Below are 24,481 nucleotides of genomic sequence, written 5' to 3' on the forward strand. Positions count from 1 at the left end.
TCTATCTATCTATCTATCTATCTATCTATCTATCTATCTATCTATCTATCTATCTATCTATCGAGACAGGTCTTATGAATCCCAGGCTGCCTTTGAACTTGCCGTGTAGCTGAGGATGACTTTAAACTTCTGATCCTTCCTCCTCCACTGTCTGGCATTGCAGGTCTGCACCACCTGGTCCAGACAGAGTACTCTTGAAGGAGCCGAGCATTCATTGGTGGGCGGACTCTCCACACCTTAGTTTTTGCTGTTGTTGTGAGGGCCCCATCCCCCAAACTGCAGCTAATGCCACAGCGAAAGTCCAGGCGGTATGCTTGCCTGCAAGAACACTGAACTTGGAGTTCAGCGTGGCTGCTCTGGTTCCTGTTTTATCCCGGTACAGCCAGTTTGGAACATCAAGCAATAAACACTGAAGTTTTGTGGAGCCTTGTGACTGGGCGGTGGAGGCCTTAGTGCCTCTCCACTTCCCTCAGAGTGCTGATGGGAGAACAGATTCCTCGCTGAGCAAAAACACAACAGGAAATGGAATTCCAGGCACTCAGAGGCACTGCCTGTAGTCTCATTAAGTATAGAAAGTGAAAACTGGACCTTTTATGGAGCAGTGTCACAAAGGGTGATAACTGGTTAAGAACTCAGGTTAGAGCTGTGTGTGGCCCATCACACCTCCAATCCTAGCACTCAGGAGGCAGAGGCGGGCAGCTCTCTGGGAGTCAGAGGCCAGTCTGGTCTGCATAGTGACTTCCAGGCCAGCCAAAGCTACATAGTAAGAACCTGATTCCAAAAATCAAATAAAAACAAACCAGCCAACCAAACAGACAAAAATTCCTGAGAGGGTGAGGAGACAGGTCAGCCAGAGAAGCGTTTGCTCCTGAGGAATGACACCTGACATTGTCTGGCACCCACACGAGTATGCACATGCGCACACACGTACTAACACACATGGACACATACACAGAGAGGGGGAGGGACAGGGAACAGGCTATGGGCTCGTGACTTGGCTCTGGCAGGTAAGGCACCTGCCGCCAGGCTCGCTGGCCTGCCTTCAGTCCCCAGTAGATGGCTCAGCAGGTAAAGCACTTGCTGCCAAGCCCGAGGACCTGAGCTGGGTCACCTTGACCCAACTAGGAGAAGGAGAGAGACAACTCCTGCAGATTGTCCTCGAATCTCTACAAACATGCTGTATTGTAGCCTTTGTGTGTCCTTCCCGGTTTGGTTTTTCTTTTAATTTTTTCCCTCTATTTTCAAGGGGTTGGAGCGATGGCTCGGCCTCTAAGAGCTCCTGCTGCTCTTCAGGGGGTTCACTTTCAGCGCCCCGCACTTATGTGGTGGCTCTCAACCATCTACACGTCCAGTTCCAGGGGGTCCCATAGCCTTTTCCGATGTCTGTGGACGGCAGCCACGCACATGGCACACACATACACCTAGATGCAGGCAAAAACACTCATAAACATAGAAATATGACACGTTTGACTTTTAGAAGGAACTTGATCAAGGTTACAGATGGTGCACATCTGTGATCCCAGCACTAGGGAAGTGGAATCAGGAGAATCCAGAATTCAAGGCCAGCCCTGGCTCCACGGTCATTTGAGGTCAGCCTAGGATACATGAACTCAGACCTCAACACAAGCAAGCGAACACACAGCAAGCCAGCCAAGCCACAACTCTGCTCCCTGGCTTCAGTGTGTTTTTTCTTCTCCTCCTGCTCCCACCCCAGGGTTTCTCTTTGTAGCCTTGGCTGGCTGTCCTGGAACTCACTCTGCAGACCAGGCTGGCCCTGGACGCACAGGAAAGCGCCTGCCTCTGCCTCCCAAGTGCTGGGATTAGAGCTCTGCCCCACCACCCCAGGGGGTCAGTGGCGTGTGGTTCTTGTGTGTGGTTCCTGGAAGACTGGTTTACTTTTTTCATAATACGTGGACATCTGAGATTCTGATTTACTTGGTGGCAATCACTTCTCATTACCTCTGAAGCTTCTCCACAGCATGTCCAGAGCTGAGCCCTCTTTGAAAATTTTCTGGACAGCTGTGAAGCTGTAAAGGACCGGGGAAACTGAGCCTGTGAGAGTGGACTCTACCTAGCAATTTGTCTGTAAAATCTCTATCTATCTATCTGTCTGTCTGTCTATCTATCTATCTATCTATCTATCTATCTATCTATCAATCTATCATCTATGTATCTATCAATCTATCTACCATCTCTCATCTACCTATCTATCATCTGTGTGTGTGTGTGTGTGTATAAAGGAGGGGTCCCGGCTTCTCAGAGCTCTAATTTTAGAAACAACCAGATTGCATTACATATTTATATCCACAAAGAAAACTAGTAGGCTGGAGAGAGAGCGCACTCACTATCTGTCTGCCTTGGCTGAAGAGCAACACAGATTGTGAAGTGCCGAGTGTGTGGGTGGGCGAAAGAAGTTTCTGTGGAAGCCGCTGTGTGTTTGTTTTCTCACCTGCCCTGTGGTTTGGGCCCCTCTGGCTCTCAGGCGCGCGTGGTCTTCGGAGCAAAAACTCTGGACTCCTCACATTTGCCTGTCTGTTCCCATCGCCCCGGGGCTCAGCGTGAAGTGAGTGTGAGTCCAGGGGAGCGCTGACCGGAAGGCACCTAGCCCTAGCCCTAGTGTTCGCTAAGCATCCATTCCAACTCTGACTTGTGGAAACAGCCCCAGCTGACGGCCTGCTCCCCTGGGAGAGTCACCTGCCGTCCCCTTCCTTTCCGCTCGCAAACCCATGGGAGAGCCCCGAGGGCCTCGCCGCCCTGTTTTTAGGCTCCACCAGTGAGGCTAATTTTCAGGTGACTGTGTACGTGCCTGGCCCAGGCTCCTGTGCGGCGACACACCGAGAGGGAGCGTGCTCGTGTCAGGGACCGGGCGGGTCCATATCCGGGTGGACCGGGTGGGTAGAGCCGTCCCTCCCTCCAGGTCCCGAGGTGGGTTAGGGGTGGAGGGAAGGACCTGCGGAGATTTCAACCCCCCGTCACCCCTCGGGAGAGCGCAGGACGCGGATGTAGGGCGTGCCCACCCAGCCCTCCCAGCCGGCCCTGGGAGCATCCCCGGCCCCGAGCCATCGCAGGGGACGTGGAGCTGGAGGAGGAGGGACCTGGAACCCCGAACTTGCCCGAGAAGTGGCTGGAGGGCGGGGCCGGGCCCTGGTCGAGGCGGGAGGAGGGGCGGCCGCAGCTGCATCCAGCCCGGCTGGCTTCCTTCCCAGCCCCTTTTCCCTCCTCCTCCTCCTCCTCCTCCTCCTCCTCTTCCTCCTGTATGAGTCAGGCATTTCCCGGGGAATCGGAGCAGCCACGCGCGGCCCCGGGAGCCCGGAGCTGCATAGCGGCGGCGGCAGCCGAGGCGGCGGCGGCGGCGGGGCTGCCACGGCGGCGGCCACCCGCGCCCCGGGCGCGCAGCGGTCATGGAGAGGGCGGCCCAGGGCGCAGACGGCGGCGGGGGCAGCAACAGCAGCAGCCGGAGCAGCAGCCGCGCCACCTCGGCGGGCTCCTCGCCCTCCTGCTCCCTGGCTGGCCGAGGGGTGGCCGGCCGCTCGGCGGCGGCGGGACCGGGCGGCGGCGGCAGCCGCAGCAGCCCCGGCTCGGTGGCCGCGAGCCCGTCCGGAGGAGGCGGCCGCAGGAGGGAGCCGGCGCTCGAGGGCGTGCTCAGCAAATACACCAACCTCCTCCAGGGCTGGCAGAACAGGTAACGAGCCCGCCGCCCGCGCCCCCGCGCGCTCCCCCGCCTCCCGGGTGTGGACCGTGGCGCCACCCGCGGCCGTCCTCCACCCTGCCGGGCACCGCAGCGGCGGGCGGGAGGCTGGAACCCTGGAAGCTTGCGGAATCCGGAGTGGCCACGGGGAGAGCCCGGGGTGGTTCCGGTGGCTGGCGGGTTCTCGCACCCAGGAAGAGGCTGAGCGGGACAGAGTGCGCGGTGCCCGGTGCAGAGAGCGGTCAGCGCAGCTGTCCCCACCCCGCAGCTCGTGTTTAAAGCGCGGTTTTAAAACACAACAAACAGCACTGCTGCCAACAAAGAGCCTGCCCGTCTTCGGGTGTCCTCCCCCTCCCAGCGTTCCCATGCCCCTTCCCCAGTGGGTGGCTTAAATGTGCAGTTTGCTATGGTTATTTCCCCTTCAGGTACTTGTGAAGTTTCTTTGCTTCCCCTCTCAAAGTTGGCGAGCCTTGACCTGGGCGTGGTGGCAGATGCTTGTTAGCCTGCGCTGCAGAGGCCGAGGCTAGCCTGGGCTACACAGTGAATTCCAGGCTTGTGTGAGCCACCTTGCCCCAAGAAAGAAGTTAGCAAGTCTAGTGATGGACAGGCTTCCGGGAGGATCTGTGTGTCAGAGAGTGGGGTTCTCAGTATAGTTGGGGTGATGACAGTGTGTGGACTTCAGTTGTATGGGAGAACTTAAGGATCGGAATGATCTCTCTCTCTCTCTCTCTCTCTCTCTCGTGTGTGTGTGTGTGTGTGTGTGTGTGTGTGTGTGTGTCTGCCTGTCTGTTTGGAGAAAGGTGAACAGCCCATGCAAGGACACCATGGGGTGACCTTTGACCCTTCTTTCAGCAGCCCTGGGTCTTCACTTGGGACCCTTACATGGTTTGTGCCGCTGAGAGTTGAGTCCCACGCTGGAGCCTGGCTTATCTCTGCTGGCAGGGCCGGATCTCCCTCCTAGCTCTTCCCTCCGTCTGTTTGGAAACGTACTGATGGTTTCCAGATGAGACACGAGACACGCGCTGTCAGAGGCCGAAGCTCTGCTTGCGGGAAGAGAACCTTGGATGTAATGGAAACGGAGTAGTTCTAGATAGAGCTCTGACTCCCGGCTCGCCCAGGGTTTCCTTGGAAATCCGTTACTATGTTAGTGGAGTTGCTTTTAACTTTTGAGTCTTTTTTTTTTTTTTTGCTCCCTCAAAATAGCTTAGGCTGCTGCTCTTACCTCCCCCCACCCCTGCTTTTTAAAAGCTGAAAACAGAGGTAGAGTGCGTAGGAGGGGAGAGAGAGGAGACGACTAAATGCCATCGCAGGTCTGGAAAGTTGTGTCTCTGAATGGCAGTTGACGGTGACCTGTGGGAGACACCTGGAAAGCGTGTTGAGCAATGCTGTCTCAGGCTGCCTCGGAGCTCGCGGGGCCCAGCACTCGTTTGCCCTAGATAACGCACGCGCCTTTTCTTTGCCTGGCCATAGTATTTTACCTGCCATGTGTATTAGAGGATTTTGCTCTTTGTAGTGGATTTAGGGCGGATTTGGAGTTATGTCCTTTTTTTTTTTTTTTTTTTAACCAGTTTTTAAACCTGTTATGGTGTTTCCACTGCAGTCAGAGTTTGAGAAAAAGCAAACTAGCTACTAGCAATCACAAACTTAACCCAGGTAAAGTCTTGTGATCGTCCACTCTACCCATCATGCTCAAGTGCCTGTGGCTGCCAGTGCGTGTTCTCACTCACTTCCCCAAGGCATTTTCTCCAGTGGGGGATGGCTGTGTCCTGGCCTCTGCCCTATGCCGTGCGCTCTCTGCTCCAAGGTCCGTTAGAGGTCAGTGGATGTCTTACGAGGACCCTGTGGGAACACACTGTTTCTTTCTCTGGGGGTCTTGTACAGAGAAAGCTGTATCTGTGAAGAGGAAGAGAGAAGAGGACCAAAATAGACCCCATTAGGCAATGGAAACCTTGTTCAGTTATTTTCTTTCATCATCACGGACATTTAGTGAGTATCTGCTTTGTGCTAGGCCCTTCTGAAGTAGCTGGTGCCCTCAGGAGGCAAGTCACATGGGCGGGGGGGGGGTCGTCTCAGGAAGTGGCTGGGGACAGAACTGAGGCGCGGCAGGAGCCCACCTGTATTAGAGCCCCCTTTTTGAAGCAGAATTGGTGTTTATTAAAAGAGATCTTAAGGGGCTGGAGAGATGGCTCAGTGGTGAAGAGCACTGGCTGCTCTTCCAGAGGACCTGGGCTTAATCCCCAGCGCCCACATGGCGCCTCACAACTGTCTGTAACTCCAGTTGCAGAAGCTCCGACAGCCTCATACAGACATATATACAGGCAAAACACCAATGCACTAAAATAAACACATAAATGCTAAAAACCCAAAATATAAGGCTTTAAAAAGACATTTTAAAAGTTATGACTTTATTTGCGTGTGTGTGTGTGTGTGTGTGTGTGTGTGTGTGTGTGTGTTCACTTGTGTAGAATAGTCCCCACCTGTGGGGAGTCAGTTATCTTCTGCCATGTGGGTCCTAGAACAAAAGTCGTCAGCTTGGCGCCTTTATCCTCTGAGCCATTATGCCAGTTCCAAGGACATTTAAATACAGGTTTGAAGAGTGAGTGAGAAAGGAAATGGAGAGACTCATGGGAAGAAAATAGGAGCGAGATGGCATAGGGTCCCTGAGAGACTGTCCCTTTTTCGTTGTCATTGTTTTTGAGATGGGGTCTCATGTCACCCAGCTGGCCTCAAATGCAGTGAGAGCAATCAAAGCAGGATGAAAACATGTATTAACAGTCTTCCGTAATTCACAATTACACATAGGACAAGAAAACATTCGGAAACCAGGCATGGGGCTCAGGCCTATAGTCCCAGCTCTTGGGAGGCTGGGATATCAGGAATTTAAGGCTTGCTGGGCTACAGAGGAAGGCCTTGCCCTCAAAAACAATAAAAAAAAATAAAATAGATTTACAGGGTGGTTTTAAGGGATAAATTCCTCGTAACCAACATTCAGGAGACCTTCAGGAGACAGGTGGGCTGGGAAGGCAAGGGGAAGGGAGTGCGGAGCAGGAGACAGGCATCTGCAGGAGGCTCTTAGTATGCATCAGTTCCATGCCCATTCAAACAGAACACTAACTGCTTTAAAATGTTTTTTTAAATTAAATTATTTATATTACATTCGAAACAACTGAGTGTGCGTGAGCCTGCGCACACACAGGCATGCGGCACAGCATACAAGTGGAGGGCGGAGGACAGTCTGTGGGGGTCTGTTTTCTCCTTCTGTGGTGTGGGACCCAGGGATTGAACTCAGGTCCTCAGGCTTGGCTGCAAGTGCCTTTACCTTTGAGCCAGCTTACCGGCCCTGCTGTCTGTACACCTTGAAGCCTGTGTGAGAATATCGGGGGTGCTAGTGTGCTTTAGTTCACTTGGTTGCTGAGTTTTTGTGTTGTTTTGTTATTCTGAGACAGGGTCTTACCCAGCCCAGGCTGGCCTCACACTCGCTGTGTCGCTGAGGATGGCCTTGAGCACCCTCAAGGTTCTGCTGCTTCCCCTTCCCCAGTGCTGGGGTTGCAGGCACGCCAGCATTGATCCAGGGCTTGTGCATGCTAGGCAACTGCTCTACCAGCTGAGCCTGGCACTTGCTTCTTTTCAATATTCAAACTTTCGGGGGCTGGAGAGATGGCTCGGCAGTTACTGCTCTTCTACAAGACTTGAGTTAGGAGCCTGGAGTGGTGCCACATGCCTGTAATCCCAGCACTCAGGGAGGCAGAGGCAGGTGGATCCTGTGAGTTGGAGGCCAGCCTGGTCTCCAAAGCGAGTCCAGGACAGCCAAGGCTACACAGGAAACCCTGTCCTGAAAAAAAAAAAAAAAAAAAAAAAAAAAAAAAAAAAAAAAAAGACTTGAATTTGGTTCTTAGCACTCACGTCAGGAATCTGACAACTGCCTGTAACTCAGCTCCAGGGGATCTGGTGCTTGATTCTGGTCTCTGGGAATGCTGAATGGCATGTGTTGTACACACATGCCCATACACACACACACACACACACACACACAGATACACACACGTACACTTGCACACACACATACAAAATATTTTAAAATTTTTTAAAAATTACTAGTTCTAAGCCAGGTGTGGTGACACATGCCTGTAATCTCAGCACTCAGGGAGGCAGAGGCAGGTGAATCTCTGAGTTCGAAGCCAGCCTGGTGTACAGAGCAAGTCCAGGACAGCCAGGGCTACACAGAGAAACCCTGTCTCAAAAACAAACAAACAACAAAACCAGTTCTGGACCTTCCTGTCTTCTCTGTGACATGTATGTTACTAGTCCTGCTCTGTGAAGAACACTTCCTTCTGTGGCCAAGGAGGCTGACAATTCTTGTGTCATGAAGGCTGTGACTTAGGGCTGTCACAACCCTTTCGGGTGGCGTCTGATGACCAACTTGCCGGGGCTTTCTTTTGGATTCTGTCTCAGATAACTTTAGATTTTTGAGAATGTAGTTTAGTCTCCTTTTGCTACATTTGGGGCTACTTTTCCTATTAAAAAAAAAAAAATCACTGGAGGGCTGTGGCTGTGGCTGTAGCCCAGTGATATTTGCTTCCTATATACAGGGTTGTGGATTTTATATTCAACTCCCAAACGCACACACATGCATATGTGTATATATATGTACATATGAGATATCAATATGTTAATGTGTAATATTAATATATTAATATCATATTAATTTGTAAAATACACTAAATAAAATGAACATATTAGCTGAGTGTGGTGGTGCACACCTTTACTCCTAGCCCTCGGGAGGCAGAGGCAAGAAGATTATGAGTTCTAGGTTAGCCAGGGCTACAAAGCGAGACCCTGTCTCAAAATAAAATGAAATGGACATAGTAGATGCATTCTGGGTACTGGAATACTTCCAGAGGCAACTGGCTGCTCCAGAGTTGGAAATCTCTGTCTTGGGCTTCCATTTTTGCACTGAAAGTGTTCAGGTGTGGCTCCTCTCTAGGCTGCTGGGCTGCTCTGATGCTGCGCACTCACATCCCTCGGGGACACCTGATTGCTTCATCGTCTATGGTGAGAAAGAAATGGGTGCCTGAGATTCCAAAGCAGTGCACCCTAAAATGGACTTACTTATGCTTTAAAATATGTATTGAGGGCAGGATAGCTGGAGGGGTCGGTGGTTAAGAGCACTTGCTGCTTTTCCAGAGGACTCAGGTTCGGTTCCCAGCACCACACCAGGCAGCTCACAGCCATCAGTGACTCTAGTGCCAGGGGACTTGGCCCCCTCTTCCTGCTGTGCAGACACTGCATGCACACGGTACACATGCATGCATTTAGGCACGCACACACACACATTACATTAACTAATTGATTCATCTTTTAAAAGTATTTCTTGAGCACCTTTCTGTGTTAAATGCTCCCTGCAGGATCAGGCTCTGTCTTCCCCCACTTCTTTATTATTGTTGTTGTTATTTTGTTTTTGAGGCAGAGCCTGATGTAGCCAAGGCTGGCTTCAAACTTAGGATCTATCTGAGGATGACCTTGGGTTTCTGGTCCCGGTTGCCTGCACCTCCCAAGTGCCAGGATTGCAGACATGCAGGGTGGCTGGAGACTGTGTTGGGAATGGATCCAGGCCTTCGTGTTTGCTAGACAAGTGCTCTCCCACCTGAGCCACATCCCTGGCCCCCACTTTTAACATTTGTCATCAAAGCATGTGTCTGAGGAAGCTTACACTGAAATGATGACCGAGGTTTTCCTGGGTGGGTGGGATTGTGAATGATTTTCGCTTTCTTCTCTGTTCAGTGTTGCTGAGAACGTAGGTTTCGTGCTCAGCGTTCATTAGCTTTGCATCCTAAGTGCCTTGGATATTTTCTGTGAATGAGTGAAACTGTGCAGAGCTGGCCATCTGATCTCTTGAGTGGCAGGCCATAGCCCTCCCCTTTGCCTGGCGGCCTTAAGTGGGGGACTGTCAGCTGAGGCAGCCAGGGAACCACTCAACGGTCATCCTGAAGACATTCCGAGAGCTTCAGGGATGACCCCATCCAGCCCCTTCTTCAGGAGGTCTCAGTGTGAATGGCTTTGCAGGACAGTCTGCCCTGGTCTTCAAAGACTTCAATTTAAAAATTAAGCTAAAAATTAAATTTTCCTCCTTCCTTTGTTCCTTTCTTGTATGTGTATGGGCACAAGTGTTCTACGGCCCATGTGTGGAGGTCAGAGGGTAACTTGTGGAAGTCGGCTTTCTCCTTTCAGCACTTGGGTCCTCTGGCTTGGGGCAAGGATCACTAGCTGATGAGCAGTCTCCTGTCCTCCAAGACTTGACTTCCAGACAATGCCCAGTCACCTTTACCCTACTGCCTCGTGGCTGATTTCATCTAGGCCAGTGGAGAAAGCTCTTCCCTTGTTGAATCTTAGAAGACCGCTTGTGCTTGGTGCAATCTGAGGCCCTCGGGCTTGAGGCCTGTGATTGGTGGAACTGGGGCGCTTCACCTGAATCCCACCCTCCTTTTCTGCCCATTCTTCTCAGGTTCTCACCGTTCAGGAGATCCCTCCCGTGCTGCCACCTGAGTCTGGATATACAATATAGGTGGCTATACCAAATGGATGTGTAATTTATATGTTACAGGTCGGTCAGAGAGGGCATCCCAGTTTTGACCCATTTGGCTCTTGTTGCTGTGAATATTCGAGTTCATAAACATGTATTTCTTTTCTTTAAAAAATTAAGTTGAATTTATTATTTATTTCCTTATTTACCTATTTATTTCTACTTCTCTCACTGTGTGTATGCATGCATGCACGGCTTTGTGTGAGGTTCAAAGGACAACTTGTGGGGTTTGGTTCTGTCTTTCATCACTTTAAGTCATCAGGCTTGGTGGCAAATGCCCCTCCGAAGATTACCCACTCCCACTCCTCAATCCCCCCCTTTTTCATAATTTAGTTATTTTTTGTGTTCTGTGCATTGGTGTTTTACATGCATGTATGTCTGTGTGAGGGTGTCAGATCTTGGAATTACGGCAATTGTGAGCTGCTGTGTGGGTGCTGGGAGTTGAACCTGGGTCTTCTGGAAGAGCAGCCAGTGCTCTTAACCCCTGAGCCATCTCTCCAGCCCTCAACTCCCCCTTTTGAGACAGGATCTGCTGTTTCTCAGGCCTGGCTACCTAGCCAAGGGTGACCTCCAGCCTCTGGTTGATTCTGTGCTGGGGATCAAACAGAGAGCTTCATGCATGCCGGGCAAGCACTGCTCTCCTAAAGGGAATTTTCCTACCTTGCTTTTCCTGTTTTCAGGTGGCCGCTGCTTTTCTTCAATCATCACTGCCCCCCAGTAGTGTCTGGCAATCTTATTGTCACTTTCTTTTCTGACACATCAGACCTACCACCGTCTCTCCAGAATGCCCGTGACTACACTGAGGACATGCCCAGATAGTCCAGGACAATCTTGTCATCTCAGGGTCCCTTTTGCTCTGTGCTGGTGACTCACCATAGAAGGCAAAGCAGATGGATTCCAGGGATGATTAAGATGTGGGTATCTTGGGGGTAGAGACACTTTCAGCCTCTTCCAGGCCTACAGTTTCTAAACAGGCTTAAAAATCTGTGTGTGCATGTATGTTGTGCTGTGTGTGTATATGCTCTTAGTTCTCGTATGTGCTGTGTGTGTGTGTGTGTGTGTGTGTGTGTGTGTGTGTGTGTAGGTCAGAGGACAGCCTCTGGTGTTGGCCCTTGCCTTCCATCTTGTTCTTGGCTGTGTACCCCAGGCTAGCTGGCTGGCACGTTTCCAGGAATCCTCCTGTCTCACCTCCCCTCTCCTGTGGGGTACTGTAGGTGTGCGAGCTTCCATGGGTGTCTGTGTGAGTTTTGGAGCTCTAAACTCAGATCATCACGGTTGCGTGTTACACGCTTTCTGTACCGAGTCACCTGCTCACCCTGCTCCATTGTGAGGATGAGGGAGTTCTTGTGGTGTGGGTGCACAGTGGGTGGCTGGCCTTGGCGCGCTGGTATCTCCTCACAGCCTGTTTATGGACAGCTGTCTGAGGACTCCGGGAAGAGACGATAATTTAGGCCTCTGTGCCCTGAGCGAAGGGTTGAAATGATTGTGCTGGAAACTCCGAGGCTTTTTGCAGTCCTTCCTGGCTCCTGCTGATGCGATTTGGGGCCAAGCCAAGACAGAATTGAAGAGAAAACAGTCTAGAATTTGATTTTTGACAACCCAGACTAGGTTGAATGTGGTCACAGCCCAAAAGAAAGTGCTTTATTTGTGTCTCATACCATGATATCAATAACAGCGATAAAATTAGGAAACATTATATGCGGTTTTCTGTTGTAACTCCATTACCCGAAGGTCAGATAAGTCCTCTGGGCCGAGGGTAACTTTCTCTTTTGGCCTTGCAAGTTTGAAGGGGACTATTTATATTGTGTGGTTCGGTCCTTTTCTATAAATATATTGATGAAAATATAAAAGGGCGTGGGCTCAGGGTGTAAGTCAGCCGGCAGAGCCTTTGTCCTGGATGCCCCGAGTCCATCCTTGCTATGGCACACGTGGTGGCATCTTGTGGTGCCCACCTGCAATTCCAGCGCTTTGGAGGTGGAGGCAGGAGGATCGAAAGCGTAAGGCTGTCTTCATTTAGTTTGAGACCAGCCTAGACTCCGTGAGACCTAGTCTCAAAATGGTGAAAAGGGAGGGCTGGGGAGACGGCCCAGATAAAGGTGCTCTCGAGTCAAAATGACATGAGTTCAAAGCCCCAGCACCCGTGTAAAAGCTCGGCATGTACCCATCGCCCCAGCACTGGGTTGGGGTTGAGGGTGTAAGAGGATCCAGTCTGTTCTCCAGGCTGAGTGAGTCCCTGTCTCAAAAACTAAAGGTGGAGGGTTGGGGAGGAGAAGGGTTACTCTGACAAAGGCAGGCGCTGCACGAGGCTGGTGACGTTCCAGAATCCACCGAAAGGTGGGAGGACGGAGGTGGCTCCTGAAGGTTGTCCTCTGACCTGCACACCTGTGGCAGCCCTGGCAATGACAATAACGACAACACATTAAAAACAGGGAGAAGGATAGAACATGCCGGACCTTGACCTCTGACACGTGCTCAAGCGAGCACACAGTGCATTCAGTTTCCACGCGCAGAGTTGAAAGGCAAACCTGTGTTAGTTTGGCCTTTGGCTTCTCATCATGGGGGTGTTCTAAACTGCAAGGTCTGTGGGAGCCTTTTGGAAAATGTGGGTGGGGCTGGGGCCCCTGCTGTCCTGTGCTCTGGAAAGCAGAGTGGATGACGGGACAGAGATGGCTTCCGATTTGCCTGTGTGGTTGTCAGCCGTCAAGGCTTTGGCCAGTTGTCAGCAGTCTGTGAAAACCCCGGAGACAACCAGGGCAGAATCAAGGAACCCTTCAAAGTGAAGTGTAAGCTGGTGACATTATCCTTTGGATCTCCTCCTCTTTGCAGGCAAAGACTTGGCAGGATGTTTACACCCCAAATATTTATTGCGCACCTTTTGTGTCTGTGCCAAGTGTCACATGAGTGGCACGAGGTAAAGTTAGGCCCTGCCTTAGGGAGCTGGCAGTCGCTACTAAAAGAGGGCATTTGTTTGTAAGGAGCCCGAGAGGAAAGAATGTAAGGCAATATGATCACCATAGCAACAGTGCAACCTCTATCTTTGTGGTGGGACTGTTTCTAATAAAACTTTATTAAGCAAACAGGCAGCAGGTTGCACACAGCCTTGAGGGGGCAGCTTGACCGTCGAGGGTCTCACAGGACACTTGGACCCCTTATCTTAGGAAAGTCATCAAGGCGGTTGAGTGTGGTGGCTCTGACATAAAGCTCATGACATAAAGCTTCCCATGTGACCTTTAGCTTTTCTGGGCTCCTGTCTCCGCTCTTCTTTATGTCTTCAAAATGTGTATTATTGCTCTGTGTGGGTGTGCTTGTGCACGTGTGTGGAGGTCAGAAGATATGGGGTGGGTTCTCCTTTTCCACCTTTACGTGGGTTCTGGGGCTTATGCTCAGCTTGACAAGCTCTCAAGTCCTTTACCAGCTGACCCTCCTTGCCTCCCCCCATCCCTTGCCGAGGATGACTTCAAACTTGCTGTATAACTGAGTGTAACCTTGAATTATTTTCTTCGCCTCCCAAGTGCTGGGATTCCTGGCAGTCATTAGTCACGTTTTTTTTTGTTTTTTGTTTTTTTTGTTTTTTTTTTTTTTTTAAAGAAATTCACCATATAGCTCAGGATGGCCTGGAACCCAATGTGTACACCAGGATGACCTAGTTTGCTGTGATCCTCCTGCCTTACCCTCCTAAGTGCTCAGAGGACAGGTGTGCTCTCCCATGCCTGGTCAGTTCTGTATCTGAAAAATGAGGACAGTACATTATCTGTTATAGGGACATTGGGGTCTGAGTTAGTCACCTTCCTGTTGCTTTGGCCAAATACCTGACCAAAGCAGCTTAGGTATGGAACGGTTTAATCCGGGCTCATGGTCCATCACACCAAGGTAGCATGGTGGCAGGCTGGAGAGGACGTGGGTGACACTGTAGTCAGGAATCAAGAGAGTGAACAGGAAATGAGCCGTGCTATCAAACCGCAAGCCCCGCCCCCCAGTAGCATACTTCCTTCAGCGAGGTTCTGCCTCCTAAAGGTCCTACTACCTTCCCAAATAGTGCCACCAGCTGGGGTGCAAGCGTGCAAACATGCAGGTCTGGGAGGACTGTGATGGTCAGTTCTAACCACTTGGTAGGCTCGGGAGTCACCTGGGAGGGAGTCTCAGCGGGGGACTGTCTGGGTTAGGTTAGTGGGCAGTGTGCCAGCCATTTTCTTTGTGGGGTTATTCGAGGTGGGAAGACCCAGCCTGATTGTGGGGCGCACCATTTCATGGGCTAGGCCCTGGGCTGAGTGAAAGGGCGAGAGTGAGCTCTGGGCTTCTCTACTTCCGATGCAGCGTGACCAGCACCTCAGCTCCTGCTGCTTCTGTGAATCTCCTGCTGCGATGTTGTTACCAGGAACTCTGAACTAAGCCACTCTTTCTCATTTCAGTCATTTTTGCCAGGGTAGTGCATCACAGCAGGGGGAGAAATAGCCGAGACAGGGATGTTGCAAGTTCAAACCTCGGCAAGCACCGTGCAGAAGCGGAGAGTAAAGGACTCAGGGAGCAGCAGCTGCTGCCAGGTGAGCTCCAGGTGAAGCTGGGGAGAGCATAGAGCCAAGGGGGCCCAGGAGCAGAAGGGCAGATAAAGAGGATCATTGAGAGTAAGGGGCCTGAAGAAATGGAGGAAGCGGTACATGCTGTCCGTTAGTAATATGAAGTCTGGATTTGTCTGACTCCAAAGCGTGTCTTCTTTTCTTTTGTTTTTAGACACTTGTTAATTTTTGTTTTGTATGTGTGAATGTCTGCTTGTACCTGTGTATGTGCAGCATATGTACGCAGTACCCAGGAAGGCCAGAAGAGGGCGTCTGATGCCGAGGAGCTGGAATTACAGGCCGTTGTGGGCTGCCATGTGGGTGCTGGGAACAGTATCCAGGTTCTCTGCAAAGAGCAGCCAGTGCTCTTAACCCCTGAGCCGTTCCTCTGGGCCCCTGGAATATGTTTTCTTTCCTCTGCCCTTGGATAAACTCTTGGAGGTCCAAGTCCATCCTGTTGTTTTCTAGCTATGATCCGAGACTTTACCTCAGGCTAGACAATCTGCAGCTCATTCCTTTCAGAGTAACCCCGTTCTTTTCTCCCACACCCCCTGCCTGTGCCTGTTTCTCTGCCCAGGTGTGGCCTTCAGGAAGGTAGCAAGCTGTGAGTTTCAACTAGTGACTTTGATTTTAGGGTCCCTTCTGTGAGCGGGCAGTTGGAACCTCAATAGTGTGGGTGCTGTACATTGTGGCTTTCTCCTTAGGTGACCTTGTCAACTCTTGCCAGTGCTGGGCTGGTCCTCTGTAACCTTCTGTGCCTGCCTGGTTCTTTTTGTTCTTTTTAAGTTGAGGGGACATTTGGCCTATACGAGCTGATAGGTAAATCCTTTTTCTTTTTAAATAATTAATTAATTTCCAAGTCAGGGTTTTTCTGTGTAGCCCTGGCTGTCCTGGAACTCACTCTGTAGACCAGGCCAGCCTTGAACTCACAGATAGCCATCTGCCTCTGCCTCCCAGATACTGGGACTAAAGGTATGTGCTACCACCATCTGGCATATTTTTACTTTTTATGTGTATAAGATCTTGGCCTGAAAATATTTATGTGTATCGTGTGCATTCTTGGTGTCTACAGAGGCTAGGAAAAGGTGTCTGATATTCTGGAAGGATGGTTGTGAGCCACCATGTGGATGCTGGGAATGGAATCCAGGTCCTCTGCAAGGGCAGCCAGTGCTCTTAACCTATAAGCCATCTCTTTAGCCTCCTGCCCCCCCCCTTTTTTTTTTATTTTGAGGCAAAGTCTCACTCTAGAGACAGTTAATTTTTGTCAGCCTAACACAAACTTAGACATTCTAGGGAAGAGAGACGTTCAACGAGGAATGCCTCCGTTCGGTTAGCCTGTGATTGTTTCAGTGGGACATTTTCTTCATTGGTGACTGATGTGGGGGTCCCAGCATACAGTGGGCAGTGCCACCCTCTGGGCAGGTGGTTCTGGGCGGTAGAAGAAAGCAGGCTGCGCAAGCTGTGGGGAGCGAGCCAGAGTTTCTCTGTGGTCTGTGCCTCATTTCCTGCCTGCAGGTTCCTGTCTTGACTTGCCTTGATGATAGACTGTGACCTGTAAACCAGAGGAACTCTTTTCTCCCCAAGTCACTTTTATTCAGAGTTTTTTTTTTTTTTTTTCACAACAACAGCAAGCAGACTGGACCCCAGGCTTGCCTGGAACTCTATATAGGCAGCCCGAGCTGTCTATTCTTGGACTGGTGTCCGTCTTCCTACCTCTGTCTCTCCTGGTACAGGGATTACAAGTATGTGCTACTGTACCTGGCTTAGAGAGAGTTTTTTTTTTTTTCTTCCCTCTTTATGGCATGGGGAATTGAACTCAGGGTTTTATACATGCTAGGCAAATACTTGACCAAGCCGTTTGATAGATCTTGCCTCTGATTCATTAAGCTTGGTGTGGACTTTGGCTGAAACAGGGTCAAGTGTTTATAAAATGGACTTTGGTTTGGGAATTTCTGTGTGTACACTTGCCCTTATTCCCTGCACCTTGAAAATGGGCCACTGGGGTAGGGATGGGGCCTGTCTGGGGGAAGGCCAGCTTGCTGCAGACACTAGCTCTGGTTCCTAGCATTGAACACACTCCAGATGCACACTTGTAACCCTAGCGCTCTCAAGGTTGAGGCACGTTCCAGGACAGTCAGGGCTGTACAGAGAAACCCTGTCTCCAAAACCAAACCAAACCAAAAAGTGAGAGCACATCTAGGGCTGTGACTTAGTTGAGTGCTTGCCTGGCAGGCCGGGGACCCTGGCTCCATTCCCAACACTGCATACACCAGGCACGGTCGTCTGATCTGTAATCCTATCGCTTGGGAGGTAGAGTCAGGAGGGTCAGCAGTTAAAGGCCAGCCTGGGCTACAGGCGACCCCATCTAAGCAACCACAAAAGAGGCTAAACGCATAAGGCCAGTTTGTGGAGAGAACACTGTCAGGGTTGAAGGTTTTTTATCCGATGGGTGTGGTAAAAGCCTCTGACAGAAGCACCTTAACGGCGTAGTTCAGTCTCCAGCATGGCAGCCTGAAGTAGTTGCTCACAGGGCACCCGCTGTCAGAGGGAACCAGGGTCGATGGACTGTCTCCTCACGTGAGCATTTTAGTGCTCTCTCCATTTACACACTCTAAGACCCCCTGCCCATGTTCTGGGAGGTAAAGCTGGCCCTGCCCACATCAGTTAACATGGTCAAGACAATCCCTACAGGCTTACCCAGCAGCCCGTCGCCCATGGCTAGACTCTGTCAGGTCACAGTTAATCACTAACGTCACTGTGTGTCTTGTCTTTCCTCCAGCTGTCTCTTTGTGGTGACTTTATCACCCTGACTAATGCAGGCCTTTCTTCTCCTGAGGAGTTGGCAGCTGATACCTTGGTCCAAAGGGCATGGCGGCAACAGTCTTAGTTAGCTCAGGGGTGACCTGTGAGTTAGATTGTTTTGTCAAGTGTCACTTTTCAGGATTGCCCTTGAAGCGAGCTGAATTCAGAACATGCTGTTAAAAGCCAGAACTTTAGGAGTTTTTGTTCCCGGGTAACTCCAGCAGAGAAAACACGGAGACTTTGTTGTTGTTTTTGTTTTTTTGAGATAGGGTTTCTCTGTGTGTTGGCCCTAGACTCCCTTTATAGACTAGGCTGGCCTGGAACTCACAAAGACCTGCTTCTTCCTCCTGAGTGCTGGGATCAAAGGCGTGTGCCACCACACCCAGCCACATGGAGACTCTTAGAGCCGAATAAAAAACTTGTATTGCTGTCTGGCAGCTGCGTGGGGAACTTGCCCAAATCACGCAGCCCAGCGCCTCACTGTTCTTTGTCTTTTATGCTCAAAACTACAACCCAGTTGATAACTTCGGTTAGCATTAGTGACACTTTGGTTAGCAAGAGCAGTTAGAGGGGAATGAAGCTATAGAAACCAAAAAGCAAGGTTAGTGTAGTTGGGGACCTTGCTGGATCCTGGAGCTGTGGATAGTCTTTGATGCACTAGGTTCTTATTCCCACGTTGGCAGATGTTGGGGCCCGGATTTTAAGATGGCATTGTGCCTCCAACATGATGTCAGCTGTGCTAAGGTCTGGGGGCCTGTTATGCTTTCTTTTCTCGTGCTCAATAACAGGGCAGGCCTTTCTTTTGGTTGAGGGGAGCTAGGGAGACATAAAGGTGAGCTCTTTGGAACCTTTTTTGACAAAGCAAGAGAAGCGAACAGGTGTCCATGAGGTCCAGTTGAAGTTTGAGGTTTTTTGTCTTTTCTTTTGGAGACGGTCTCATGTAGCTCAGGCTGGCTTTAAATTCTCTGCGTAGCTAGGATGACCTTGAACTTCTGTCCGCTTCTTTTCTAAGTAAAAGCAGAATGTGAGCTCCGTTGGACCAAGTGAGGGAGTGTCTCCTCACAGCACAGGATTGTCTCAGTCCGCTCCCTGGGGCTTCCCTCCTTTTTGTTTCCTGTACTGTAGTGTGCCTGACATTTTGTTTGTTTCCTCTATTCCCATCTTACTTACATTTCTGGTTCCTTTTCTCTACACCCCTTCTCCCCTTTTTATTTTGATAATGCCTCATGATGGATGACCTTGAACTTTTGGGCCTCTTGCCTGTACCTCCTAAATGCTGGAAATTTCATTGTGGCTGTTTCTTAGTTTCAAACTTTAAATTCTTCCATGTAACAACTAAAGTAGGTCAGGACCTGATACCTGATTTCCATGGAAGTGACGCAGGGTTGACTAATGACATTTATATAGGATTCATCGCTTAGATAATAGTGTTGCATTGGTTTTATTTCTTTTTACACTGAACTATCAAGGGGCAAAATGGTGTCATGTCCACAGCAGATTCCAAAGGAGTTAAAGCATAAAAGGGGGTGGAGTGGGGAGGGCTGGGGAAGGAGGCTCAGTGGGCAAAGTGACCTGAGTTTGCTCCCCAGCACTCACCTCAAAACACTGGGCATGGGGGTAGGGGATAGGGGGCTGGAGAAGTTCCTTAGTCCTTTAGAGTAGTGGGTGCTCTTCCAAAGGACCTGGTTTCAATTCCCAGAACCCACACTGCAGCTCACGACTGCCCATAAACCCCAGGTCCAGGGGACTGATGACCTCTTCTGACCTCTGAGAGCACCAGGCACACACCTGGTACACAGACATACATGTGAGCAAAACACTCATCACTTAAAAAAACAAAACAAAACAAAACAAAAAAACACCTTAAACTAAAACAAAACACTGGCCGTGGTGGTGGGTGTCTGTAAGTCCCCATGCGGTGTCAGAGACGTGTATATCCTGGGACTTGCTGGCCGGATGGATGAATCTGAACCCAGCTCCCCTGAGAGACCCTGTCTCAACAATAACGTGAAGAATGTAGAAAAGACACTTGGCTTCAACTTCTGGCCTCTATGCATGCACACATGGATGAATATACTGACATACACATGGAATACAAGCTTACAGCACACACACATGGACACACACACATATGAGAGAGAGAAGGAGAGAGAGATCCACACACTCACGAATGTATATGAAAAGATAAACCAACTGGTAAAATGTCAATAGTTTGTGAGCGGTAGTAGTTCTTTGGTGGCTGCGGCTTACTGATAGGACACCTATGTAGCTTGTGTGAGGCCACGGGTTCAATCCCCAGTACAACAAACAGAAAAAAATCAAAAGTGGGGCGACTGTGGCTCACAGGTAGTGTGTGCGCATCTGGCACACCAAGCCCTGCCTCCTCAACGTCACATCAGTTAGACAGCACGCTTGTGCAAAGGACTTGGGAGGTGGAGGCAGGAAGATCAGGAGTCCAGGGTCATCCTTGGCCAAGAAGCAAGTTCGAGGCTAGCCTTGGCTACTGGAGACTATCTCACCCTTCCAAACAGATAAGAACGTGGCTCTTTGTACTATGGTATCATCTCTGTAAACTTGAAGTTACACTGAATCTCTTACGTTTCATCTGTTAAAACAAACAAACAAACAAACAACAAACAAAACATGGCCGTGGGAGCAGGCAGCAAATTCACGACCAGACCTGGAATCTATGTTCTAAAATTTTCCAGGTTGCCTTGAGTCTGTCAGAAGTGTCCAGCGTTTTAGTTTCTGTGGGCCACATTGCAGGAAGAATTATCTTGGGCCGTGTAGTGTACAAATCATTGATATAAGCTGATGAGCAAAACAAAACAAAAGATCTGTGCATACTTTTTGTGGCCTGTCTCATCACCGTTTTCTTGTAATAAGGTTTGGACACCCTGGAATCTTCTTCAGTAGGCAAGGAGGCAGCTATCCCGCAGCCTTTCCAGCCTGGCATAGAAGATACGAGATGTGCTTGTGGGGACCGAGGCATCCAGATACTAGCTACAGTGAATGGGGCTGAATTTGTTCGTGTCTGCAAGCAATTGTGCATTTAACTAGGTGAAGCAAGCTCATTTGCAGCTTAGGAAAGGACCATTAAGCCTCGGGGAGATTTGCGTGCTTATCCCTCCCCTGTTAGCTGCTTGATATTACATAACCAGCAAGCGGGATGAGATGGTAAGCACATTTCTTGCTCTTCTCCAATCCTGACGGGAAAATTAGAATGAGTTACCATTTATGAGTACTCCAAAATTCACTCTCTCTCCCTCCCCCTTTCCGCCTCTTTTTGTGTGTGTTGTGTGTGTGTGATCACGTGGGTGCACCCAGGTGGTGCTAAAGAAGACAGCTTGTGAGTGTGGGTTCTCTCCTTCCATCATGGAGGCCCGGGAATTGAACTCAGGTCGCCGGGCTTGGTGGCAGATGCCTTTACACGCTGAGCCACCATCTCTAACAGCATGTTTGAATCTACGGTTTTGTACTTCAGCTCTGTCACCTAGAACTCTGATGTTTGTCTTAGAATGGCTTGTTGAATACAGAGGGCCGGTGGAATGTGCATTTGGAATGTTCCAGTGAAGATGGCCTGGTTTCTAAGTGTGGCCCTCCTCTGAGGGGACTGTACGATGAGGTCCTTGGGGCTCGAGGTCAGTGTAAGTACTCGGCAGGTGCTCCAAGCTGGGCCTCAGTCCGTTTGCTTCTTGGGGTTCAAGGTTCATGTGAGTGAATTCACCACGTGGGGGGGGATTTGTTCTTTGTGTGTGTGTGTTCTTATGTGTGCGTGGCGTGTGCACGCATGTGCACACACACATCTGGAAGATAGCGCTTAACTCCGAGTATCATTCCTCAAGTGTCTCTTCACTTGCTGTTGAAGACCAGGTCCCGTTCCTGGCCTGGAGTTCACCAGGTTCACTAGGCTGGCTGTCCTGGGAGTCCAGGGTCCCCTTATCTCTACCTCCTTGTCCCTGGGATGATGTGACAACCTTATCAGGTTTTAACCTGATGTGTGTGGTGTGTGGTGTGATGGCTGTCAGCCCGTCACAACGTAGAGTCGCTGGGGAAGAGAGTCTTAATGAGGAATTGTCTACACTGGGCTGGGCGTAAGTGAAAATAGTGTAGGGGCTTTTCTCTGTCCGTTCTAGCTCCCAGATAGCGATATAGACCCGTTACATTTATTAACAAGCTTTTAAGCAGTACAGCTGGGCTTTATTCTAACCTGTCTGTGCTGGTCTGGACTATTTCCCAGCCACATGCCTTGTTACCTGCCGTCTAGTCTTACCCTGGCCGTTCCTGCTCCATCTCTGTCCTCATGGTGACTCCCTTCTCCTGGGGAATTGTTTCAGTTAAATCAACTGATGTGGAAGCCCCAGCCCATGGTGGGCAGCACCATTCCCTCAGCTTGGGGTCCCGAACTGCCGTCAGAGTAGAGAGACGGAGCCGGGCACAGACGAGGGAACATTGCACACCTATTTTCCCTCTTCTCTTGCCTGCGGATTAACTGTGTCCCGCAGTCTCAAGCTGTGACTCCCACAGGGGTGGCCTGACCCCTGAGAGCTAAAGTAGCACTTTCTCCCCCGGGTGGCTTTTGGCCAGGGTATTTTATCACAGCCACAGAAATGCAGCTAGAACCCGTGGATTCTGGGACTCAAGTCCTCAAGCTTGAGGGACAAGTACTGTACTGACTGACTGTCTCCCCAGCTGGCTTTCGAACTAGTCAGGCCGGGCAGGGGTCAGCGCTCAGGGTTTCTTCCCTGCGACTGGTCAGTTTCTTCTCAGAAAGGACCAGGTGTCCCTTCCTTGCCTGACAGCCCTGTGTGGCGAGGTCACAGCCTTGACTCGGAGACACTTGGCCCGTAGTTGTCATCCTGGCCTTGACGTTTTTGTAGTAAGAGAATACAAAGAACAGATTAAGGAAAACTCTAGCAGGACGCATCCGAGTTTGTCTTCTGCTGGACTCTCCTCACCGTCTGTGGCTGGCTGGCCTGCGCGGCGGCCTGCGCGCCTCGAGAAGGCAGCATGCGGGCCTGTGTGTGGTGTACTGTACGGGACTGTGGACCTCACTGGTGTTGCACCGCAATGGAACCGGCGCCCTGAGGCTGCCGGGAGGACCTGGTTCCGTGTTAAAGAAAGAAAATGGAGGCTGGAGAGATGGCTCGGTGGTTAAGAGCTCTTGCTACTCCTCCAGAGGACCAGTTCCTAGAACCTTCAACAGCTCACTGCCTTAACTCAAGATCTGGGGGTTCCGGTGCCCTCTTCTGGCCTCCAAGAGCGCCGCACACGCACAGTGTGCGTACATATACACAGGCAAAATGCCAGACACATAAAATAAAAATAAATAAATCTTAAAAAGAAAGAAAGGTTAGGTGTGGTGGTACATGCCTTTAATCTTAGTATTTGGGAGACGGGCAGGTAGGATGCTGAGTTCAGAGGTCAGCCTGGTCATGGTGAGTTCTAGGCTAACTGGGGCTACATAGTGAGATTTCTCTTAAAAAAAAAAAAAAAACAAGAAAATGTATCAGTATGAACTTTCTGCATTTTTACAAGTGGAAAAAACTCAGAGTGTTGTTTGTTTTTTTGTTTGTTTTGAAAGAGACTCACGTAGTTCAGGTTCTTTTCCAACTTGCATGTTGCCAGGATGACCTTGAACCTCTGATCCTCCTGCCTCTACTTCCCTGATGCTGGGATTTGAACCCAGGACTTCATTCATACATGACAAGCACGCCAGTGGCTGAGCTGTATCCCCGGCCTGCTAGTGCTGTGTCTTGCCCTTCAAGGCCCTTTGTCTGTGTTGCTGTTTTCTTATGGACTGTGTAACTTATTCTGGGGAGCCACAGCTTAATTCTTTAGGGTGTGAGATCTTCTTAACCGCTGATTTAAAATAAATTCCCGTGTTCTCTACCGTTCGCATGGTAGAAACATTCTGGTTGTTCCCCATTTTCCTCAGCACTTGGTGTTATTGGTGTGTGTGTTTAATTTTTTCTGTTTTTATGTGTAAGTAGCTCATGATGTTGGACATTATTCAGGAGGACCTTGAACCCCTGAACCTCAACCTCTCAAGTGCTGAGATTACGGGGTACCACCATGAGCAGCTTCTGTGGTGCTGGGCCTCGAACCCAGGACACCATGCATGCTGGGCAAGCGCTGACCAACTGGGCTGCATCCCTAGCCCTAAGTAGATTTCAGTCAGGTTGTTTCTTTTTAATAGTATTTTAATATTTGTTATTACACTTTATTTATTTTTGCGTGCCTGAAAACATTTAGAGACCAGAGGACAGCTTTGGGAGTCAGCTTTCTCCTTTTATAAGATGTGTCCCAAGATCAAACTCAGACAGTCAGACTTGATGGCTCTTGTCATTTCCTGCTGGGCCACCCGGCCAGCCCCTTCTTGTTTGTTCTCTCTCTCTCTGGAGACAGGGTTTCTCTGTGTAGCCTTGGCTGTCCTGGACTCGCTTTGTAGAGCAGGCTGGCGGTGAACTCCCAGAGATCCGCCTGCTTCTGCCTCCCCGAGTGCTGGGACTATAGGAGTGTGCTGCCACTGCCAGCTTGTTTTCCTACCTTTTAGTTCTGTGAGCATTTTTTTTAAAATTTATTTGGATGTTTATTTTTGTTTACATGTCACTGTGTGCGTATACGCATGTGTGAGTGCCTGCATTTGCATGCAAGGCAGAAGAGGGTCTTGGTTCCTCTGGAGCTGGCGTTGTTGGCTATTGTGAGGCATTGGATGTGGGTGCTGGGAATTGAACTCAGGCTCTCTGCAAGAGTAGTGAGCACTTTATGTCTCTCCAGCTTCTTAAGAGCCTTATACTAATATAAAGCTGAGTACTGAGTGCTAAGCACTGAGAGTACTGAGTGCTAAGCACTGAG

General features: G+C 50.1%; 1 protein-coding gene across 2 annotated transcripts in view; it reads left to right on the forward strand.

Moving 5' to 3' along the window:
- Window positions 1-3,300: 3,300 nt before the first annotated feature.
- The window catches only part of Osbpl10 (oxysterol binding protein like 10), a 196,812-nt gene continuing 175,631 nt past the window's right edge, over window positions 3,301-24,481 (forward strand). The window contains exon 1 of one of the 2 annotated variants that reach the window (XM_055601643.1): window positions 3,301-3,682. In XM_055601643.1, the coding sequence (XP_055457618.1) occupies window positions 3,402-3,682 (281 nt within the window). In that variant the 5' untranslated portion in view covers window positions 3,301-3,401. The remainder of the gene's footprint in view (window positions 3,683-24,481) is intronic. The other variant, XM_055601642.1, reaches the window with a different exon arrangement.

Source organism: Psammomys obesus, unplaced genomic scaffold, assembly GCF_907164565.1.
Source record: "Psammomys obesus unplaced genomic scaffold, mPsaObe1.curated_primary_1811, whole genome shotgun sequence".
NCBI classification, from domain to species: Eukaryota; Metazoa; Chordata; class Mammalia; order Rodentia; family Muridae; genus Psammomys; species Psammomys obesus.